The following is a 25,360-nucleotide window of genomic DNA, read 5'->3' as shown; positions in this document are numbered from 1 at the left end:
AAATTGCTCAAGGGCATCGTAGACAATCCTTCAGTGTTCGAGCAGCTTCAAATGTGGGCTCCTGAAGGTGGTTATAGTTCTCGGTCGCGTCCACTATTCTTGCCTGTTAAGTGTAGAACTGGAGCACTTGCCAACTCTTCTCTGGCCAAGGCTATTTATCTGCTCAATTCTGTCCATAGTAATATTGACATTTTCTCTTGCACATATGGAGTTTTGGTTCAGTTCGTATGGGACAATGCACACCTGTTGAGGTGATTTGTGTCTGTTGTTTTGTCTTGTTTATATTTGTATGTATTATGATGTATTAGTACTTTTGACTATCGTGACGCATTGGGTTTGCCTGTCAGGTCACGATGGTTATAATTTTAATAAATAAATAAATAAATTCTCCATTGGGATCACATTTTTCCATGATGCGCGAAGGCTTCATTCATATTTTTATTGTCAAAGTCGCAACAATTTTATCAGCTTCTTCTACCTCACTTTAGTTGTGAATTTCATTTAACTCCTGTTGCTCAATTAAGTACTCATTTGACAGAAGTACTGGGTGAGATTCAATAAATTCATTCACATCTTCGTTGTTGATGTCCAAGTTTAGTTCCACAATTTCTTCAGAATTTATAAAATAACTCATCATTTCATTGTTCACTCTTTTATTTCAGTCCACGAGTCTCCATATTGTTTATTGCGTTCCATATATTATAGTTCTTCCAAAAATTTCTTAATGTAGTTCTACCTTTTTTGTCAGTTGCCTTGATGGCCTGATTCATTATTTTCTTCATATAATATCGTTTAAACGTAACTATCACTGTTTGGTCCATGTACTGTATGTAGCAGGTAGTATTGGGAGGAAGAAACACAACATTGATTTTCCGGTATAAATTCTGCAGAAATTTTGTGTGTCTTGGAACATTGTCTAAGATTAATACTGCTTTGAATTGTAAATTTTTATCTTAACTGCCGGCATGAAATGAAAAGTGAACTAATCTTTAAATATTAACGCATTAACCCCGGCTTTTATATTTGATTTCAAAATGACTGAAAGCAATTCTTTATCTTTCTCTTTGAATGCTTTAGGGTTTTCTGCTTGATAAATTAACACGGGCTTCAATTTTAAATCACCAGCTAAGTTTCCACTAAGAAGTAATGTCAATCGGTTTTTAAGGTTTATGTCCAAAGGGCAACTGATTCTTCTTTCGATAAGAATATACAATTAGGCATTTTTTTTACAAAATAAGCCCTTTTCGTCTGCATTGAATATTTGGCTAGGAGAATATTCTACGTCTACAATAATTTTAGACAATGAGAAAATAAATCTTTATCTGCATCAGCCGATTCTCCAGTGAATTTTATATTATGTAAAGAATACCTTATTTTAAATTTGTCGAACCATCCATTACTTACTTGAAACGCCATGATATAATCTTCTTTAGTCTTCTTATCTTCATGCAAACTAAGAACCTTAGAATAATTGAAAAACTCAAGAGGGACATAGTTTTGACGTTGCTCATCAATCCATGATGACAAAGATCTTTCCACTTTATCCATCACTATGCCGTGTCTTTTGGAAACAGTCTTTAATCTTAGTCTTCTTTTTAAAAATTGAACATATGCATGGAAACGAACAGTTTTTGCATTATCGACAAAAATCTTTAAAAATTGCGAAATAGCGAATTGTGCAAAAGTCGAAGGCCGCCTGTATTATTATGGACGTATTGATTAAAGTATATTTAAACCGAATTTTGGTCAATAGGAGAGCACAAAAAACAATTATCACTTCTCAGAAGGCAAAAATCCACGCCAAAAGCAATAAAATCGTGTCGGCGCCGTTGCAGTGGGAACGCTCGGTAACGAGCGTTCCCACTGCAACGGCGACGGCACGATTTTATTGCTTTTGGCGTGGATTTTTGACTTCTGAGAAGAGATAATTGTTTTTTGCGCTCTCCTATTGGTCAAAATTCGGTTTTTCGCACATTTTATAATTGATTTTTTTTAAATGTGCAAAAGTCAAGGGCCGCCTGTATTCAAATTCAGTTTATTTTTTCTTTCAGAATTTTATATGAATATCTCATTTTTATACATATATTAGTACTACTTTTTGGGGAGGGTAAATGTATAGCAATCAAAATATGTAATAAAATATATTTTGAAACAAAATTACTCGAGTGTATTGTAGTTATTGAATAAAATAGACTTACGTACGACCTCTTTAGACACACGATCAAAACTCCCGTTTGCGACACAACTCATATATTTTTATTATATTATAGGCATTATATAATAAAATAACGATGGTCCGAAATTTCACATCGTCCATAAAACAGCATTGGCAATCAATCGGTCGATCGCACATTCTGAAGTCGTTATCGGTTTCTCGTCATTTCTCTGCCCTCGTTTTGTATTCTGTCTGCCAAACTGAATGCACATAAACGTATCTGATGTAAGCGCCACGTTTCATTCCCTGAAACACTTTTCTATTCAAGGCGTGTCCCTGTAACGTCAAAACGTCACGGTACTTGAAATTTTTCGGATGCTACATACTTAATTGTATTTTTTTTTAATTCCAAGCTTTGATCTCGTCGATTTGTTGTGAATGTATCATTAGGGGTGTGTCGTGTTGATTTGGGTAAATGATATGGTATAAGCATATGTACTAACAAACCTGTTGTGCACTCTTCCGTTACGTTTCACGCACCATTGGCTCACCTGACTGGATAGGTGTGGTGCCATTCATGGCAACTTGTGCGTCATTCGAATGGAAAAAAAAAACAGATCAATTGGAGTTACTCTCAAGTGTGTTGTGTAGAAGATATCCAGTCCATAATTCAATCTAAATACTATATATATTTTTCTAGAAGAGAAGAAAAAACATTTTCTTTATATGGTAAAATAATATTAAAACGAAGCAAGTACTTTATTACCCGAGATAGATTCAAACTAATTTTGTGTTCATCCTGTATTAAAAAAATATTTCAATAGTAGTCTCTTGTCTTCATGTGTTTCTTCAGCAATTTCATTGGCACGTTTTGTAGTATAGCGCGTAATCAATTGTCAGTATGTCACTGTTCAGCTCAATAACAAAAGTCATGATGTTGTAAAAAAATACATAATAAATTATTTTTAGTAATTTATTAATTATTAAAATTTTTTTGTCAATAACAGCTTATAAAATAAATTTAGAAAAATACAACTGAACGTTATTGGAAAATACTAGATTTATCTAATATAAATGTAATTTAATAAAAAAATCCAGTTTATCTTATCTTATAATTGTCAATAATTCAATATTAAATATGCTTAGGCTACTATTAAGCGTGCCACTAATATTTTTTTATTTATAAAATACTATTTTTAAATAGTAATAATATTTTATTGGGCCGGATGGGTTAAGAGATTTTTTTTCAAATAAATGTAACATAAATATAGTATACTTTTACTAATGATTTTATCTGCTAGATTAGTTTTTGTCTTTATATGAAAATGTAGCTTAGTTAAGTCTTATTTTGCTAATAAATATAATACTTAAAACACAGATAATGTTACATATTGATTGCAATAGTAAGTTTATATTTTTTGCAATCTGTCTTTCCATCCTATCATTCAGCAAAATTTTTATCATTAAACCTCACGTGAGTAAATAATTATAAATTAATTAAATTTTTCTCGGTAATAAATTTATTGGTCAATTTGTTGGAATTTTTCTCCAGTTTTTCCTTGTATTTTTATATTGCATTATTCACATTTGCCTTGCCAATTTTATTTCCAAATCTTTGTGAATAAGAACGTTTGGGATATATTATGAAGCATTTAATATCACTCTTAAAATTTTATTTGTTTGGAAGTTTTGCCCATTAATCAATAATATTCTTAGTTGTTTTCTTTTACTGCATATATTAGTTTTACAGGTGAGCATTGTGTCAAGGTGCATCCCCAAATATTGCGTTATTTAATCGAACGGGAGAACATGTTTTCGTTCTTATGGTATAGATAACATAGACAGACTTTAGCTCGTTTGCCTTGTATTTTTTGAGGGTTTCTTAGAGTTAATTAGACGTTGTAACTGGGCTCTCACTATAATCCTCCAGAATAAATGTATCATTAGCAAAGGATGCCCGAGTGATCCTGTTTGCAGTAGGCAAGTCTGCTGTATATATTAAGTACAGTACTAGCCCTAGTACACTGCCTTAAAGTACTCCAGAATTTATTGAACAGACGGAGGACTTTTCGTCTTGACATTTTACTACAAATAATCTATCGCTCAGATATATTTTTATTTTGTATTAAATCATCCATTGTTACCTGACAGGCGTAAACCCAATGCATTACAACGGGGTAAATTTGTACCAATTGAGTAAATCAATCAGATATAATATATACCTGCAAGTAAGTTTTAACCGTCAGACTAAAAGTCTGAGAATCGGTGACATCTATATTAATAATTATAAATTATTATATGTAATATAATTTATAACTAATATATGTCACTGCAGTTGGGACTGTTTTTTTAATAATTGCACATTTTTTATAAATAAATATTCGAGTAACGCTGGCGGGGCTCGAACCCGCAACCTCAGAGTTACCTTACGGACTACGCTATTCCGTCATTTATGAGGGTTTTCATGGATACGAAAACTGCCGTAGCTTTGCAGATATTGTAATTAAATTTATTTTAAATTTTTAAATTTTTCTAAATTTCTTGGCTAAGTACGTTAGCCAGTATAATATATCGTATTTTTTTCAATTAAAAAAATCCTAAAGAAAAAAGTATTCATGTAAAAAATGTTTTAAATTAAAATAAAAATATAATAAAAAATGCATTTTTTTGCTAATATGATTTTATGAAAAGGTAGTGGCTTTTTGATTTTATAGTTTAATCCCATATGCCTCACTTTATCGAAAGCTTAACTTATATCAAAGAAGGAGCAATATTTTCTCTCTTGTAGATTATTATTATTCTCCTTTGCCAGTGTTTTTGGAGTCAATTTTTCAATGCTCTTGGAGAAATCTGTTTCGGGATTATCTTTCTTGTCTGTTGTATTGTATTTATTATATGTAGCAGTAGCTTCTTAAACATTTTTAATAAAATTGGCAAAAGACTAATCGTCCTGTAAGAGTTTCCTGGTTTTGGAATAATTATAATCTGTGTTCTCTTCCATTGTGTTGGAAAATATTGGATTCTTATTATTGCGTTGAAAATGTTTGTATATATTATTATATTTTTTTCAGTAGTTTTTTAAGCACCTTTCCTGTTATTACAACATGCCCAAGAGATTTTTTTTTGCTTATTTTTTGACTGATGAGGTTATTTTTAATTATAGTTATTGTTTATAAATTAGTTTATGGCTTATAAAATATATGCGTTAACCTTTTATAACCCATAAGGCTAACGCCTGTAATTTTATTTTTCTTTATTATGTATGTACTAGAATTATAACTTACAAAACACTTTAAAGACAGTTACGGTAAAAATCCCAAGTATTAAAATCGTATCTCAGTTAAAAAAATAAGTAAAGTTTTTTTAATTTTTTGGTCATTTATGTGGGTTTTTATGGATACGAATACTGAGTAATAAAATATATTCTAAAAATAGATCTTATTATGTATAGTACGTTAGCCAGTCATATATATTATATTTTTTCGAAATACTGGCTATTCAAAACACAAAATAATTTGTAAAAAAATCCTAGAAAAAAAAGTATTTAAGTAAAAATATTTTTGTTAATTTTATGTGATATAACGAAATTTTGTGGACACGATAACTGCCGTAGTTTTTAATAAATCGACTTGAAACTTATTTTAAAAATAGTTTTTATAAATATATCGGCTAATCTTGCTTAGAAATAGATGCTTTTAAAAAAATTCATTACTTAAATAATAAACATTAAGATACTAGTAAAGGTGTAAGAAAACGTTTAAAAATATTTATTTTTGCAAAGAGAGTAGAGTAGTAATAAACAATAGTTAATATTAAATAATATAAAAATAAAATAAAATACTTTTTTTACATACTTTTATATACAGAATTCTATCTAATTCTTGCGATTTTTGCTGGACCGGATTTTTTCTTTTCAGTAAACGTTGATAACTGAATTTTTCATGCTTCTGTAAATACTAAATGGGAAAGTCATTTTATTTGTATATTGCTGTAGTATATTAAAATAATATATCAATGGACACTGACGATCGAAATATTGCATGATTTTTAGGCGCATTTATGTGATACTTATGTACATAATTGTTATGCGTATATTTATGTTACTAGTTTTTACAATATATGCTTTTTTGTTATAAGTTAATTTACCGGTTAACATTTACATTAAAAAAGAGTAAATTTATTGCGTTGTTAAATAAATTTGTCAATTGTAATATTAACTTGTCAAGTTATAGTGATGTATAATATTTACATATAATAATACCGTTTGTGAATTGTTTATAATACTTACCATGATTGTATATTCGATTAACCGTTTTTTTAATATTTTTTATGACAATCAATAGCAAAAAACTTATTCTACATATTTTTATAACAAACGGTTTCTAATCTTTTTATACTAGATAAAAAAAGTATGTGTGTCATATGTAAATTATTGATATAGTTGACACTTATGAATTAACGGAATTACATAGTAAAAACGTTCGTAATCTAACAGTATTTAGTATTCACAGAATCTGACTTATACCGAATTTTATTTGGAATGTTTGCTAAAATTTGCAACTTAATTTTGCAGATATTTAACTAACGGAACTAATATAAATTAATAAATGCAATATAACTTCTTAGAAATAGCGAATAAATAGCTAATGAACAGTAAGAGAAATTCTTACAGGAAACGCAGTTTCATTACTTAAAAAAAAAAACAACGTGAGAAAAGTCATGCTTTGTGTATAAAAATAAAGATAGAGGATATATGTGTATTATTTATAATTGATTTAATTAAATATTGAAAATATATATTTTTTAATATAATTATGGGCATTGAGCTGAAATTCTGTCAGGTATACATGAATTAAATTCACGCACGTTCATCAGAAGGGCATTTATGCTAATGTTATGCAGATTGAGTGCCTCTCAAAAATGCTGTCAATCTCAAACACACACAACCTTATAATAATATTATCATTTCATCCAAATACGTATTACATCTAAAACATTATAATTTAGCGTGGCTAATGGTCGTTAAATTCGACCTTATCTCCCATGGTCCGTAGATAAAAATCTCCCATTATGCTGTACGCTCGTGCGTAGGAAGACGAACTATAGCGTTGCGTCATTCTTTATATTATCTATGTACCTATCCCACGCACTACCGCAACCTTCGAGCACGCGTGGAAAAACGTTGTCGACCCCTGGTGCGTGTGCAGATTGCAATTATGGCCTTTGCGGGTTCGACGACCGCTCCCGCCCGACCGCTGCACTTCCTTTTGCTGAAAATCTCATACTCAATATTCGTACTTCTCAGGGGTCACTTAACATGCATGGGAGGCAATCTGGATGCAAACTGGATGTTGCTGTAGAGAGACAGATGGTGTGTCGTTATGAGAGATAACACGTGTGAAGAGAGCATTTCGAAATAATTATCATTAGGCGAGTGATTTCCGAAGGAAGTCGTAAAGCCTTCGGGCTAGGTTATTCTAGATCTGGTTTCACTAGCTTTTATTTCCAGGTGGGCTTATAAAGACTTAATATATATGATTATTGTATTTATCTATTATACATAAATACTCTGCTTCTTTAATTTTTAGTATATGAAGTTTTTTTGAAGCAACGTTGATTTTTTATAGTTTTCAGAAAATATCTAAATTGAGTCAAAATGTGGTGATGATTACTTAGGTACATGAAGTATGTTATGTTAAATTAAAAATTATCTTTGATGTACAGATGAGGTGAAAAACAATGATCCATCGATGTATAAAACTAGAGCTTCATAAAAATAATTGATGCAATTGGATAGAATAGCATATTAATATTTTTAGAAATATTTTAAAACAAGAGTTGTGACGATATATGTTGCAGTAATAATTTTTATGACAGATCTATTTCATATAAATTCACACCTAAGTAAAAGAGTAGAAATATTTCAGTGAAAATATCTACTGAAAAATAATTACATACATGAGTAAAAGCCACATAGAAAAATACAATAACAATTATAAAACGCAATTTATCTTGCAATAAAAATGAAAGTAAATTAAATTTAATTTTATATTAAATAATTAATACACTCATTAACTTTTCAGCCTTATCATAAACTTTAAATGATAAATTTGTTTTTAATAGCAAGACCATGAAGGAATTATTAAATAAATCTTTTCAGTGTTTGCCGATAGTTGATAGCGTAGCTCTACTTTGTGAGAGTATAGATGATTCTTATTGTGTCGGGAGGTTTCGGGCTCGACCACTTTTCGCCACAACAGTCATCACAAAGATGTAGAGGTGTACTTGAATTTATTTTTATACTGGAACATTTTTATGTTACGTGGATATCAAAGTTTGAACAGATTGCCGATTCGACAACCTAGCACTTCGTCAATTCGCATTCCAGTATGCTGTCAATACATTGTAATGTGTTTTTATTTAATTTTTTTGCAAAGGAATACTTGCTACTACATATAAAATGCATTTCTGATGTCCTGTCCGGTTCCAGACGTTGGTGAACACTTGCAATGGTTGTTCTCGGGAGATTAGTAGTGTTTTCTGTACCGCAGTTCCACGGCCATACTGTTGATATAACTCCGCTTGTGAATATCTGTTTCCAATCCTTATTGATGTCGAGCATCTTTAGCATTAAGATTAGCGCTGCTGCCCCCTATCAGAAAATTAATCTCGGAGTAACCTTCTTCTAGATAAGCTACCTTCCAAATTTTATGAGGCTTATTTCCTGAGATATATGCTTGGAGTTATCTTTTTTCAGATAAGTTGCCTGCCAAAATTTATGAGGCCTATCTCCCTAGATTTAATTTCGCAATTATCTTTTCCTATAAAGATGGCGTTTTAATACTGACAAGATCAAGCTGCACTTATTTTTTTATTGCTACACAAACATATTATATAATAGCAATATTTAAATGTTTGTATTTGCTGACAGTTTGAAAAGCACTATGTTTAAAATCGGCAGTTAATAATTATTATTCACACCTAAATCTTGATTATTATATTTTCGGTGTCATTTTTATGTAAATAGCACTAATCTCTTTAGTTTAAGTGTTACCTAATACTTAACGCCTCAATCGGTAGATCTCTAACTGGCAATTATTTTGCCATTTGCCGCACGAACTCACATATACATATTTACATGTCTGATTCAAATGAGTTTATTAATTATAGATGCACAATGGTCATAAAAATGAATGGCATTTTGTTTATGACGCTTTTAACGCGAAAAATGTGACAATGTTTTGTCTCGCAGTCAATGTGCCAATTGCACCTACATATTCAGCCGCATTATAATTTATTAACCACACAAACAATAATGGACCCAACTAAGATCTACATGGTACTCCATACTCCATATCTTTAAAGTATATTTTTAGAATTTAGTTTTGTTAGATTTTCACTTACACAAAGGGTTAGTCAAATTTTTTTTTTATAATTTACGATTACTATGTATTTATTTTTACGATCACTCTAAAAATATTTAATTTAGTTGGGGGGAGAAATAAATATATAACTTTTCTTCAGATACTATTAATAATATAAAAATTACTGACGAAGATCTTATGAAACAGATTAGATAAAATATGGAAATCGTTATTTTTCACTAAAATTGCTTAAAATAAATATGTTAATATAGAATTTATATATAATAGATATATATGTCATCTCAAATACTGGATGTATCAATGTGTGAGTCTTAGCTTTCCGAAAAATACCATGATCAGAATTTCTAATGTTGACCAAATGAACATTTATGCTTTTTTAATGGCTCACTACTGTTTGCCACTTAAACACCCAAAAAAACGCATTGCTGGTTTTCTAACTTCAGAAACAAGTAATCGAACTCTTGCATAATGATGTTGAAAAGCTAAAGTGCCATTCAAATAAGAAAATATATTCTCGGTCAGCGACGATGGTCACAAAAGTGACACGTTTTGACACGGCGCACTTGAAATACTCAATGAACGACACCACTTTCCACAGATTTCACTTTTTTCTTCATTCCAACGGGCGGACACACTCATGCAAATACGAATCCAAGGTACCCTTGGCGATTTCCATGAATGGCTGCGTGCATACGGCCGGACGAAAGTGATGCATAAATGCACGGCACGTCTACGAAGAACGCTCTCTTGCGACATTTTTTTTATCTCTATTTAGTTATGTATTATACAATCAATTGAGTTTTTGCAAACAACATTATGAGTTAATTTATAAATGGACTGCCATATATTCTCGGCTTCGTCCTTGTTTTGTTTTAAATTATATACAAGCAATTTGTCTTACATGTTTGAGACTGTTAATATAGATACAGTATACTCTCGATTATCTGGGCGGCAGCAGGGCTGCCATGGGAAAACAATGATGGATTTTAATATATTTTTTAATTTCTTGAATAAATAAAAATAGGTACGAGTTAATTTTTTTTTGCTACAAATAAATATATAAATTAGCCAATGTTGCGACATATTTTCTGAAATCATATTTTATGCAAAATATTTTAATTAGGCATTAAAAATATCTACTCATAAACTGTATGGAAATACTTCATATAAAATGTGTATAAATTAAAACAAAAGGAATGTTTTGAAAATGTAACTCAAAACAATCGGTCAATAACATATTTTTAGTAAACAACACATCAATATAATAAAAGTTATTGATAAAGAATGTCATTGTCATTGTGTTGATTAATTGATTAAACGTTAAGATCAAAGGCGAGTAATCGACAACAATGATGAAAAATACGATAGAACGTATATCAAAGCCGAGATAAAATTTCAGAGATTCTCAATAGATTCAAACTAAGCGTCATCGATAGTGATATTATCCATCGGTGATGCAAGGCACGAAGCAAATTAGCAATAGCAAAATGGCGAATCGATTCTCGTCACATACGAAGACGATGATATCTCTACTTGTCGTTGAATAATTGATGCTGCTGGATGCGACGAAGAAGTCTCGGGAAATGAACACATGTCTGTATAGTAATAAATACTGAAACTGGTATACATGCCTGAAAATAATTGTATAAATTAAGATGATTGTATTTATAATTATTATTAAATTTAATTTGTTATGAAATGTGTGAGGATAGGATATTCTAACACCTTTAGATTATTAATTCAACTTTAGAATATTGATTTGAATATATTTTTTTATTAATTGGGAACCTTTGTGTAGTAAAAAAGCATGGCATTCCAACCATTAAATCTATCACAATGGTCAGCGTAGCAAAAGCATATCTATGTACCATAAAAAAACTAATCGCTTGCCATAAAGAAGATCTTACACACAAAAACTTTTCGTAACAAACCATGAGAAGTCCACAGCGTTTGTAAACGTTTATCATCCAAGGAAGGAAATCCGTGAGAAAAATCTTACCATTGTCTTTCAAACGTTGAAGAAAATTCGACCACATTTTAATTTTAAAATGCACGTGTTATATAAAAATGTATTCATTATGTCTATAGACGAATTCGCAATAATCTTCTGGCGCTTTTTTTCTTGCTTATTTTTGTCGGTTACGTGTCCTTGGATTATCTAGATTCTTTTTTTATTTTAATTGCGCCATTGTTTGGAACGGCTGTGTGGAATTCTGCTCTGATGCCTTTCGTGGTCGTTCGCGGCCATTAAATCTTAAATTGCGTCACATTTTTGTAGTTTGATGTTAAATTTTTGTGTGTTTTTTGTCAACAGGGTTCCGATCCTAGAGTAGCGACTTGTAGAGGAAAATTACAAAATAGAAGATGCCAGCTAAATCAAGAGATCAACAAGGAGATGAGGCTGAGGGCAGGGGCGGAAAATCTATATAAAGTAAGTCTGGTTTTTCTTTAGCTCTCTTGGATAAACACATTCGGTATTGATTTTAAATTTTAATTAGTTTTTAACGACAGTAAAATATGCAGTTTTAACAGCTGTTTTAATTATATTCTTCAAACAATTCTAAATGAATATCTTTAATGAGGCAGCAGTGAATTACTTACTGTTATCAAATGATTCACCTATCATCATCTAAAGATGACGTTATTTTAACTCTTTTCCTTCTTATATTTAAGTGTGGTATAACAGCTTTAAGATGCAAGTTATAAATAAGTACAGTTTTTTTAATATTTATATATTATGTTGTGTGGAATTTCAAAACTATTTATATTGAAATTCAGAAACCTTTGTTTATTGTATAATTATTTTTGTGATAGAAAAAATATTTATATAAATATTTTATTAACTATTTTGCTTCTTATACTTAAATATGGTATAATAGCTTAAATGCATAATTTATACGTCTGTTTCTAGAGAGAGCAAAACATAAATACAAAGTACTATCTTTTCGTTTTGTTCTTGATATTATGATCTGTGGGATTAGTTTTTAAAAACTATGTATATTAAAATTCATAAACATTTGTGTATAGTTTAATTGATTTTTTGATAAAAAAAAATGCATTTTCCTAATATTTTATTAATATTTTTTCCATATTTTAGTTAAATGTGTTACAGCTATGAAACATAAATTAAAAATACTGTTTTTCGGTATGTTTTATACTTTTTTGCTATTATTCAGTATAGGATTAGTTTTTTAAAATCATCTATATTACAATTCAGAAACCTGTATTTATGGTACGCTTGATTTTTTAAAGAAAGAAATGCTTTTTTCTATAATTTTATTAGCAACTAATATTACATTTTATTTTGCAATATACATAGTATGTCTTTCTACTTTAGTGTAATAAATTTAAGACTTCATCCAATTAGCAAATATTAGAAAAATAAATAAAAACATAATTTTATTTTATTTAAAATCGAAATTACATAAATTATAGCTAAATTGTATGATAAAAAAATTAGTACAAATATTTATACAGACAAAAAAATATTTTTAAATTTAAAGGTTAAAAATACTTAATGTATAAAAAATATATTATGCTATTGCATCACTCTGATAAAAAAAAATAATCTAAAAATACTTTCGAGCGTAAAAAGTTAAATTAAATTTCTACGCTCCTCACTCCTCAGATTTCTGACGTAAAAAATAATTAAAAAAATGCAACAATGAGATTTTGATCTAGTTGCTTTCGTTTCGTACACGTCTATTTATATTTATTTTATTTTTATTTTTTACAGGCCACACACAATAGAAAACTGCGAGAGACCGTCGCCCTGGAGCTCAGCTTTGTCAATTCGAACCTTCAGCTTTTAAAAGAGCAGCTGGCTGCTCTCAACTCTTCGGTGGAACTGTACCAAAATGACAGGTGATTCTTATTTATTTTTTTAGATCTACCATACAGAAGAGAGTTTAATAACCTCTTAACTTCTTATTATATAACATCATTTCACGCTTCGCCATCGTCGATTGGAGCGATAAAAAATTTACACTTTCTGAATTCACAGTTCATTTCTTTCACTCTGATGTCTTGATTTATATTATTTTATTTTTTGTAATGACATTTTAGATCTTATCGAAATTATGTTCGGTATCATATAACAAGGCGATTGTTAGTGATTACTAGTTATTATGTATTCAGGAATGTTAATGGTGAAAATAATATTTATTAGAAAGCTCATTTATCAGTGATTCTAAATTACATATAACAAATAACCATTTTTTATGAACGTATTATAAAAAAAATATTTATTGCAGTTTGTATTGGCATATATAGTTCCATTAGAATATGTATAATATATTTACAAAACAGATTATCATTTTATTATGAAAATATATGATTCTTATTTGGTTTTGAGATTCTCTCAATAATTCTTTGTGGCAAAAAATCTGTTTTTTTTTATTCCAGTCCCATTAAAATATGTTATAAATAAAAAATAAAAATGTTGATTAAGCACAGATTTTTGAGGATAAACTGTATATGCTTTAGATGGATTTATACTGGCTTAATTTCGGCAATAAAGTAATGCATTCAAACCGTTCAACTTAGTAATAGTTAATATATGTTTTCTGAAAATATAAATTCAATTCTTATTAAATATGATGCTTATCTTTATGATAGTGATTCTAATAATATAAAATATAAACCAAAATAATGCGTGACTAAAGAACACGACTCACGATTACGTGATTACTATATAACATAATCATAGCAACAGACTTGGATTGATTCGATACAGAAATTGTTATCATAATACCATTTGCTCTGACAGCTACTATAACAGTTGTTTCAAATTTTCTAATTCACTATCAGATCTTAATTTTAATATTTGGATTCAATTCGACTCACACGTTTATTTAAGTGTTCCAAACACCGAAAATTCCAAAATAAACATATTTTTTCAATCTTAATTGCGCGATAAATTTGTGAGAAAATATTCAACATCATTATATTTATAACGCTTACAATGCAAAATAATTACATTATTATAATATCTCGGCCGTTATTAACAACCAAATTATTAAGAAGAAAAATTGGAACGTGTTAAAAGTAACAATTGATAATGACGCCCACAATGGAGTTTTAAGCAGAGTTAAATTATTATATATATTCGTAATTAAAGTTTAGCATTAATAAAAAAACTGTTATGCGGCGGATCAGAATAAAAAAAGCTTATGCATTTAATTATTATATATGCAATGAAACTACATTTTTATATGAATTTTATGTGTGGCACCGAGATGAGGTTCCGTTATCGGATTGGTCATGAATGGTTATGCAAGTGATCGGAGTCAAAGCTTTAACGGTCATCTCGTTTTTTTTTAACTTTATGAATTTGACACTGTCATGACATCGATTCCGACGGGAACAATTTTGGCCGGACGTGCGAGAATTCTTGATTTTTTCCTGTGAACATCTTTTGAGTTCTACCTCACTTACGTGGAGTTCACATAGATTATGTGATGGAAGATTACTTCATTCTAGACTAAACATTCATCAAGATTTTGCGTTTAAAATTTAGATTAAGATAAGCCACATTCCGATTACTTAAAAATCCAAATTAGTGAAGCAAAAAAAATATAATCCTAATACGAAATATGCAATTTTTGTACTAGCTATATGTATTATGAAACTCAATGCATTTGGTGAGCCTGGGAATAAATTTATTGATACAGAATTTAATAAAAAATAATTCTGAATACTTCTTGATAAATTAAAGAATGGAATAGCAATAGTTTTTTGACGGTATTTATGGGTGATTAATGTCTCGGAACAGATGTTCTATTAACGCAATTTTTTGGTCACGAGATCTCTTTTCTATTGTTGTGTGAAATACCGTGAGTGACCTTACCTTCAAGAAGTATTTTTTCTAGTTCAAAATTGTCGTTAGAATGACCTTTAAATTACAACAAATTATGAGGTGGTTAGTATTTTTCTTCTTTCTTTATCATGAACATCACTTCTTTTTTCAAAATAATCCACAGCATTTTAAACATTAAGTTTGTTCCTAATAGCATTGCCTTAATTAGATACAAGCTAATTATAAATTTAAGTACCATTTTCTCTTGATGAACTTCATACTCAAATGGGTTAATAATTGACCGACTACAACTGCTATTTGTTAACGTTATTTTTAATGAGTCCTTATGATTTGTGTATTTCCAAACTATCTATATAACATAATTTATTCAATCAAAAAATACAGAAAATAAGATAGTATTCCAAACAATTATCGTCCTGTTCGCTTAGATAAATATTAAAAAAAAAATCTTATTGCTCCTAAAATAAAATTATAATAAAATTATTATATTTGGTTTTTACGTAATGCATCCAATGACTTACTAAATAAACAGGTTAAATCAAAACATTTCCGCTAATTTCAACTAATTTCAAAAGTACTGGATTATTAATGTTAGATATAGAAAAAGCATTCGACACTGTTTGTCACGACAGCTTAACTTATAAATCATATAAATATTAAGACCCTGGTTATCTTAAACACATAATACGCTCGTATCTTTGTTGTACTGTATTCCTAAATAATGAGGTCTCGATACCGCGTAAAAGTACCGAAGAGTAGTTTGTTCCTCTTCATTCTTTAACCCTTTGAGTGGCGAGTTAATTCTTTCTTTAATAATTGTTAATTTTACGCGTTTTTTCACATATATTTCTGTAGTTATTTATTTTTTATTGCTTTAATTTATTTTAATTTATTTATTCGCATGTTTTAATAATGTATTTTAACTATTTTATTTTATTAAATTTTGTAATTTATTGCATACATTTTTCATATCTTATTCAACTTTTGTGAACAAAAATGTATATCAATTCAGAGGCTCTCAATATTTTTTTATATAATTAATATAAAATATTTTTTGTAATCTTCATTTAGTTGGTACTCTTTAATTTATTGATATTATTTTCTATATATTAGATCATTTTATTTATTTTTTCTTTAGTTAAAATTATCTGAAAAACATCTAAACCAAATTTTGCCCAATAGGAAAGCGCAAAAAACAATTATCCCTTCTCAGAAGTCAAAAATCCACGTCAAAAGCAATAAAATCGTGCCGTCGCCGTCGCAGTGGGAACGCTCGTTACCGAGCGTTCCCACTACGACGGCGTCGACACGATTTTATTGCTTTTGACGTGAATTTTTGCCTTCTGAGAAGTGATAATTATTTTTGCGCTCTCCTATTGACCAAAATTCGGTTTAAATAAACTTTGATCAACCCTCTTATATTATAAGTCTATAGTAATATCATTAAGAATAGCTATCGTATTTTTAGAACATAGTGTAATATCGAAATGCAGACAAACTGTGGAGCAATATGTAAGATGCGACGTCTGTCTGTACTTATTCTTCCGCTTATTTTCCCCTGAGAGATGAATTGATTTAGCTTGTGTTTCGGACTTGATATAATAAAAGTGTTATTGAGCTAGGTTTGGGTTTGAATAGCAAATGGACGTTTCGCAACTGTCAAATTGCGCTTCATATATATTTTAGAGCAGCATATAAGCGCCTATCGATTAAATTAAATTTTCGCTAGTAGAAATATATATCTACTGGGGAAAATGTATTTGGACTTTACTAGTGAAAATATAACTTTACCAAAAAATACACATTCCCTCTAAAATTTATACATCGGATGTAAATATATATTACTACATATAGAAAAGTTGAAATCATATAATTTATATTTTCACTGGTAAAAATATATATCCACTAGTGAAAATGTATTCCGATATGATTTTACTGAAATGACATATTTAAAAAAATATTGTTGGGATAGATTCGAGTCTGTTTTTTCTAGATTTTCTTTTAGGAATAACCACATGAAACTGAATGTATTATTTATTTATTTTGTAGCATTAAATCCAGTTGTCAAATTACTGATAATACAATTTATAAAAACATTACATTTATATAATTCAGCTGGTGTTGTTGTTGAATTTTCGGTATTTCTTTCCTTCTTTCTTAGGTATTCGATCTGAATTTTATTTGAATAATAATGCTTATTGTGAATGTACTACCTAGAAAGTGGGTGCTTTTGAAGGCAATGTTCCGCTCCCTTTATTTGTTGTATGTATAAAAAGATTTTCCAATGTATTTTCATTCAGATATAATTACTTAGAGAAATCTAAGATAATCCTAATTTGATCCCTTCTTGCTGGTTATATTTATACTCCATCGATTTATGTTTACTAGCATTTAGACCGCAATCCTGATTCGTAACGGAACGGTGCAAAATTTATCGCTCTGCAAGTACACGGCGTCTCTTTGAACCCGGAAAGTGCTCCTCCTCGCCGCTCTTGCTCTTTAATGCTGTCAGATAGGTTATTAAAGCGGAATGTCAAGAAGAAGAGACGACAAGAAGACAAGACAAGCCAAGGAAGCGGTAATCCGCCGACTTCCCTCTCGGTCGTGTCCGGTAATGGATCTTAACGGTGGACAAGTTCAAGCCAGTTTGTTCAACCTTCGAAGCCGCTAAGGACTACTCCTTATCGCGACGATCCTCCATTCCATAGCATATGCACCGTTGGGTTATAATGAACGGCTTCCTGTTTCTCTTGGCGCCTGGAACATGTGATAATGCATCGATTGTGGTAATAAGAAAATTTTACCTGTGCCATGGTTGTTTCTGTTTCCTCATCAACAGTTAAATATTCATTAGACTTATAAGCTCATATAGTAAATATAATGAAAAAGGGCATAGAAATAAAATATTATGTTCATTCGTGTGCCCTTTTATAAACATTCTTTATTAACATTATCCATATTATTAACACTATAAAATATTTCCATTACATCAGCATAACAAATGTTGTTAATTTTCTCCCCGCCGACTTGGAGTGCTCTTTTGAATATGGTTTCGGAAAATATATTAGTGAATATATGACAGTTAACAAAAAAGCTCAAAAACCGAGTTTCCGCCATAAAACAATTATAGTTACGGTATGGTAGTATTGTGAAGAAATTAATCATTCATCATTTCTTAAATATAGCGAGACTAATTAAAACCATGCATAAAAATATATAAATATAAAACATCCGATGTTGGTAAACAGACTTGAAGCGATATTGCTCCATGATAATGTGAAATTCACTAATTACTGTTGCAAAATTAAGCAAATTTTGATTGGAAATTTTGCCTCATCCCTCATATTCCCCGGACCTTTCCCCTACAAATAATCACCTTTTTAATAATTTATAGAAATACGAAATTCAATATTTAGTGTGATATTATAAAAGCCTTTGACGACTTCACAACTTTATTATAAGCATTATCCATCCATTAATTGTTAAATTCTCTGCAAAAGAAAATTTCTATAAATGAAGAATATTAAATAATTAAAAATATGTAGCGTTATATAATCTTACTAAAAAAAAATCGGTCACTTTATATTGAATGACCTAATTAATTGAAAAAATAGGGTTGATTCTAGGAAATTTAAAAAAATCATTCTCGGGTAATATTTTTTAAAAATTTCGAGGGACTCGTATTTTTTGTAATATTTTAATTGTTACATGTTTTTAAATATCTGGTTGATTTTATCCCTTAATTTTATTTTATAAAAATGTTGTTAAATTAGTTTTACAGTGTGGGTGAGATTTGAGTACATGTGATGAATCTTACATTGATAAATTACAACATTTAGAGTTTCATATATATTAGTTTGATACTAAACAGAAACTCGATGATGAAAATATTTAGAAATGCTAGTCAATAAAAATATTTTATTCCTTAATGATAGTATTATATAAAAAAAATCAAAATTACACTTGGAAAATTAAAATCATGGTAAAATTTTTAAGGTTTGAGAACCTTTGGGGTGTGACTTCGTAGCCAGTGAGACGCTTAATTGAATCTAGTTAAAGTTTTATTAGAATATATTTCAATTGCGACACGATTAATTACGAGATGCTTTCTCCGAGCGGTGGTGGAAAAGCTGGCGCAGAGATGATGTCCGTGGGTGGCCCTCAAAGGTATTGTATAGTGGAGGATGATCCTTCTCTGCTATTAAATTGTATTCAAACCGAATTTTGGGCAATAGAAGGGCGCAAAAACACTTCTCAGAAGTCAAAAATTCACGTCAAAAGCAATAAAACGAGCGTTGCCGAGCCCACTGCGACGGCGACGATTTAAGAATGATGTATTTTCTTAAAAAAACATTTTCACCTTAATGATGATCAAATATAAAAACGGTCATAATATCACATGAAAAAATTGTTCATGTTATGTTTTCATTTCTTCAAATTAAATCCAACTTTAACAGCAGATTATCAGTAGTAGTTCAGACAATTTTTGATTTTGTGATCGATGGACATCATCTTATATTGGTATCATAAGTATGCCATTTTTTATAAGCTATGTGCTTTTCAAAACAATATTCAAAGCTTACATTGAAGCTATCGCATACATTCTAACGACTTGATTAGCGTTTATTAAATAGTAAGTGCATCAATTCCCAAACTGCTCCAGGTCAGAATTAAGTAGACAGTTTTCCATAACAGGTAGCACCAGTTGGTGGTCAGTGCGGTCATCGTACACCAATTTGTACGTACTCCATGTATGTACATATCTAAGCCCTGTGCGGTCATCTCGATTAACGTTACTTTATCATATTGCGCGTTCCGCGTGTCATTATTCAAACAATCGTCTAGAAGCGAGATTCGTTTGATAGCAATTAAGATCTCAGAAGAGGAGAATAACGCTTTTTTAATAACCCGAACATCTGACACGCGAGCCAGACCCTTCTGACTCGCAATTAACTCATTATCTTCGCGATGAACATCACCACTCTGTAAAAGTCATAAATATTCAATTTGCTAATGATGGCTTGTAACTGTTGAGATCATTTCCACTTAGTAAAGGCATTTTTCTTTAGCAAATGATTGAGAAAACGTCATGGTTTAAATATTTTTAGATAATCATCTAACATTCACAAAACCAATTTAAAACTTGATGATAAATATTCAATGATTACAAATAATAAGATAGCATCAATGCAAATTTTGAGCAAATGCATGAGACATACAGTGGAAAAGTCACAGTTTTTCATTGAATATTGTGGACCTAAATATGATGCTTAAAGCTCTATATCAAATATGGAACGATTGTTTCAAAGATGGTCAAGACAAATTGAAAGCTTATGTTATTTTTCTTCAATTGAAATTGGATTATCAGTAGCAAAAAAATCATTACTTGTTTCTTCAATCCCATTGACGTTACACATAAAATCAAGGTTAACCTCAACCAACACAAAAACCACAATAACAATAACTACGTGCACGTTATCAATCATTCATTGGAAAGTCTCTAGAGGCACGCAACGCGTTCAAAGCTATCACATTATTCATATCAAGTATCTGGCGGAAGCTGCGGATGTCGACCAGTTTTTTTTTATTTATTTATATACATTATTATCTTGAGATGTCATGTTATGTAACGACCGGCGACATTCCCAAGGTCCTGGATATCTGATCGACGTCTGACCGAGTGGCCTTGGCAGAGATTTCGTCTGGTCGATTTCGCCCCGGAGTCTGAACCGGTCGCAATTAGAGGGTACCAGTTAAATACCGTTAATGAGAGACTGTGGGTCAGATCAAGGAGGGCTCTCTCGGCTGCGAACCGTTATGCACAATGAATCGATCATCGTCATCATAACCGAATCGACTGTAAATAATGCAGTAATACTGTTGATGTCACGATACTTTCTTGGGTTAAGTATATTGCATTTGAGTTAACATCCTCGGTTCTTTTTGTTTTATTCTTTATCAATACTCTGCAAGTTTGATTTGTGCCATTAGGAGAAATATCGATTATGCAATATTTTATTAGAGATATTTTTTATTGTGAATCGATTGTAAGTAATGCTGAAATGTATGTAAGCTTTCTTTGATCTCAGTTAGATTTGCTTTTTATATGGAATTCTGTTCGTTAACTAATGCGGAACGGCAATAACAAACCGCGTTTTGCGGTTGGTGCAACTATAGCAAATAACCATGAATATAAACACAACTTATGTTACAAACCAAATCAATAAATACAATTGTTTTGGTTGCATCTATATATATATTATATAATATTTTTATTTTAAAAGAAAAATACTAGCTAATATTTTTTATTTTAAAAGCAATATACAATATAAAAGGTTAATCTATCTCTATCATAATTATCGGGTATAGAAATGTACATCATCTTATTAATTTATATACATCATATAGTTGATGGATAAATTTTATCGGTCAGTCATCAATCATTAATGTAATAAATTGGAATCAATATTTCTATAATATAATCATTAAAAAATATGTAAAGGTACATTTCAAACATTGAACCAGTTTAATATTTATTATCTGGTTATATAAAGTGTACCATATGGTATAAAAAAAAAGTTTAAACTATAAATAATACATGCAAATACATCAATTATATTTTTAGAGAATTTTCGACCCAAATGATGTTCTTACTTTACTTTAAGATCGGAATAGCGTAGTCTGTAAAGTCTAGACTGGTAATCCAGAGTCCACAGGTTCTATCAGCTGCAAAAATGACATTAAGGCAAGACTTAAATTTTACTTTTTTGAGTTGTATTCTGAAAATAAAACACCAATGAAACATCAATAAGCGGACAAACCATGAAGCATTGAAATGAATTCTAATAAAATATTTTGTTTTTCTTAATATAGAAAAAATAATGACAGCTTATAGTAGTTGAATATGTGTTACATTTAGTCATAAAAAATAATTATAAATGACTTGATGTATACGATAGAATGATATATATACTTATTCCTTGATTTACACTAAGTTATATTTTATATGATTTCACTTACGTGGTTAAGAAAAAACAGTTTTTTCAATACTACAAATCCTACATTTTTGGTTCCATATGATTAGCGCGGCGATGTACAAACGTACTTATTCCTATTTCTTGCACTTAACCTACGTCTGGAACCTCTTCCACTGCTCATGCAAATATGTTTTATTACAATTTTCGTTCTATACCTTGATTTACACGATATTTCCTGCAACGTATATACCGCTTAAATCAAGGGATGAGTGTATGATGTACTATTTATTTAAGTTTGGAATATTTCTCAGGAAAGTTCACATAGAAGCTCTAAATAGTGTGGGAAGTGGTTCCATTTTGCATAAAAATGTTTATGAATCGCATTTAATCGAATAATGAAAAATTCTCTGAAATATATTTGATTTTCTTATAAATAAAATTATGGTTCGTTCCATAATTATCTGCAAGATATTAATCAGATCTAGAAATACATTATAAAAAATATTTTTAAAAGAGGCTACATAATACGTATATGTGAACACACGTTAAAATGTGTGCGAGGTCAAATCTTTTACAATAGCTTTTGTACCGCCCAATGAAAGACGATAATGGAGGCCGGCAGTTCTTAAAACGAGATATGATTAATTGCGAATCCAAGTCGCAATCGAGATAGTAACAATGGACAATTCATCATCGAGCAATTCAAACTCTCAGAGGTTCGAAATTGAAACGTACGTAGTTCATTTTTGACAGTTGCCGCGCGCCTCTCGCAGTCATTCCGGTTATAACGCCTCTTTTAACGACCATGCACCGTTTACAATTTCATAATTATCTTTAACGACTCGGTACGATTATAAATGTAGTTAATTTGTCGAAATTAATTTTAATTATGTTCATTAATTATTTTAATGTAATATCATAGAATTTATGATATTTCCTAACCAAATATATTAGATTGCTGTTTCCCCTTTGGTGGTAATTATTACTGTGAAAATAAATTAAATTTGAAAAAAAACATTATTACGGCTAATGATTATGCGAAAATGTTATTCATAATATTTTTATATTAATAGATGGGGAAGAATAATGTAATTGTATTTAGTTTGTGTTGTTAAGGTGGCAAAACTGTACTTGAAAGTGTTTTGTTAAAAATATTTTAATTATAAATATAATATTATGGATAGTGTTTCTTCTCGAAAATTTATATCATATTTTTTGCCAAATTTTAATATTTACCTCAAGAATTCTTGTTATGTTTTTCTTTTTTTTTAAATTAAATTCACCCGAATATTTTAATATGCGTTATAATATGTATATAAAACTCAATTCGACAGTTGCGAAACGTCCATTTTGATTTTCTGATTTTCAGTCTCAAATAATAGTGTCCTTAGCAACAGATTGGGTATATTAAAATTTAACTTTAAGATTTAATTTTTAAATAATTCCGCATAAAACCAAATATTTTATTTCTGCAGAATGAGAAACAAATATATATGTTTTACCTAGAAAAATTTTCAAGAAAGAATTATCGAGGAGAAATAGTAATAAGGACAGATCATGTTTATATCTAACGAGAAAAATGTGGATACTATCTTTATAATAATAGATTAAAAAAAGTTTTAACATGCTAACTAATTTCAGCAAGGACAACACAATTACGTTGAAAAAGTCGATTCTTTTTGTTGATATTGATGATGTTAGATAGATCTAATATTTTTTGATATTATTTTTAACACGATAACAAATAGAAATTTCTAAATATGATTCAGTTATGTCAGTAGTCTTATTATTAAGACACAGATAAATTAAATTTGAGATTGTGATTATAAGTGCCAGCAAATTTTTTTTAGGGGTGTGTAGGTTTTATGCTATTATTCGCGAAACGGCAACCGTTCGCCTCTTAAGGGTATCTTTACGAACGATCTAGGTTTCGTCCGTCAAAGAATTACCATAAAATGGATGTCGAGAGCTTCTTCTTCTCGCGTGGTCGCACGCCATCCGCGAACAATGGAAACAATGGTCGGATAATGTTCCCATGGTGGCTATGATCGACGCTGACTTGTCCTGGTCGATGCCCCTCCATTGTTCTCCAGACTTTAAACATTACATCATCCGGAGTATCCGACGTCTTGGCCTATCTTCGTCAATTAAAAAAAAGCTTTTGTGTCTACGTGTATTTAGCAATTCTTCCACAAAAAATAAATACATAAAACATAACCATTTCTCAAAGATCTGATACGCCACTTCCGCAGTTGACACGTTAACGCGACAAACGTCGCTTTCTCCATTCTTGTCCTGGCGTATAATTTCAATTTTTCACCATGATACTTCCTATTGTAGCGTCTCGCTTCGATTGACATAATAAACCCTATGATTTTTAAGTTATTAAATTTCTATTGCAGCAAAGACAGCGTGATGCCTATGATTCCTCTGGGCCTGAAGGAGACCAAAGAGGTGGACTTCAGAGAGCCGTTTACGGATTTCATCTTGGAGCACTACAGCGAAGATGCCACCACTTATCAAGATGCCATATCCGACTTCATGGACATGAGACAGGTGTGTGTTCTCAATCAGATAAATCGATACAGCGACCTAATGCGTACAAAATAGTAATTGAAAGTTGAGCAAGTGGTAAAAGTGAGAGGACGCATTTTTAGAAACAATTTTTTTCAAGAAACGAATCTAGTTCAAAAATTGCGTGCACACGTATCATTATTAACATGCTTCGTTTATTTAAAATAATTAGCTATGTGTGTGTTATTATTCTTTCCCTATTTTGTGTTACAAATACTATAATGATACTAAAGAAAGTTTTTTTTTTATTATTACGTTTTAGGCGATAAGAACGCCGATTCGCAATGCAAATGGAGTGGCCTTATTGTTTCGTTACTACAACCAACTATATTTTATTGAAAGGAGATTCTTTCCACCCGACAGGAGTCTGGGAATATATTTCGAATGGTTCGACTCATTGACCGGTAATTATACTTTCTATATATAAACATTCATTATTTATCCATTGATC

At 30.3% G+C, this 25,360-nt stretch overlaps 1 protein-coding gene across 8 annotated transcripts in view; it reads left to right on the top strand.

The window, feature by feature from the left end:
* Rhp (GTP-Rho-binding protein rhophilin) overlaps window positions 1-25,360 on the top strand; it is a 118,420-nt gene that overhangs the window by 86,386 nt on the left and 6,674 nt on the right. For all 8 annotated transcript variants that reach the window (XM_088193182.1, XM_088193183.1, XM_088193179.1 and 5 more), the window contains 4 exons: window positions 11,855-11,971; window positions 13,277-13,404; window positions 24,738-24,891; window positions 25,172-25,313. In XM_088193182.1, the coding sequence (XP_088049308.1) occupies window positions 11,855-11,971; window positions 13,277-13,404; window positions 24,738-24,891; window positions 25,172-25,313 (541 nt within the window). The remainder of the gene's footprint in view (window positions 1-11,854; window positions 11,972-13,276; window positions 13,405-24,737; window positions 24,892-25,171; window positions 25,314-25,360) is intronic.

This window comes from Plectrocnemia conspersa, unplaced genomic scaffold (assembly GCF_051122295.1).
Source record: "Plectrocnemia conspersa isolate PC_06_02 unplaced genomic scaffold, ASM5112229v1 ptg000009l, whole genome shotgun sequence".
NCBI classification, from domain to species: domain Eukaryota; kingdom Metazoa; phylum Arthropoda; class Insecta; order Trichoptera; family Polycentropodidae; genus Plectrocnemia; species Plectrocnemia conspersa.
This window is presented reverse-complemented; position numbering and strand designations above follow the sequence as displayed.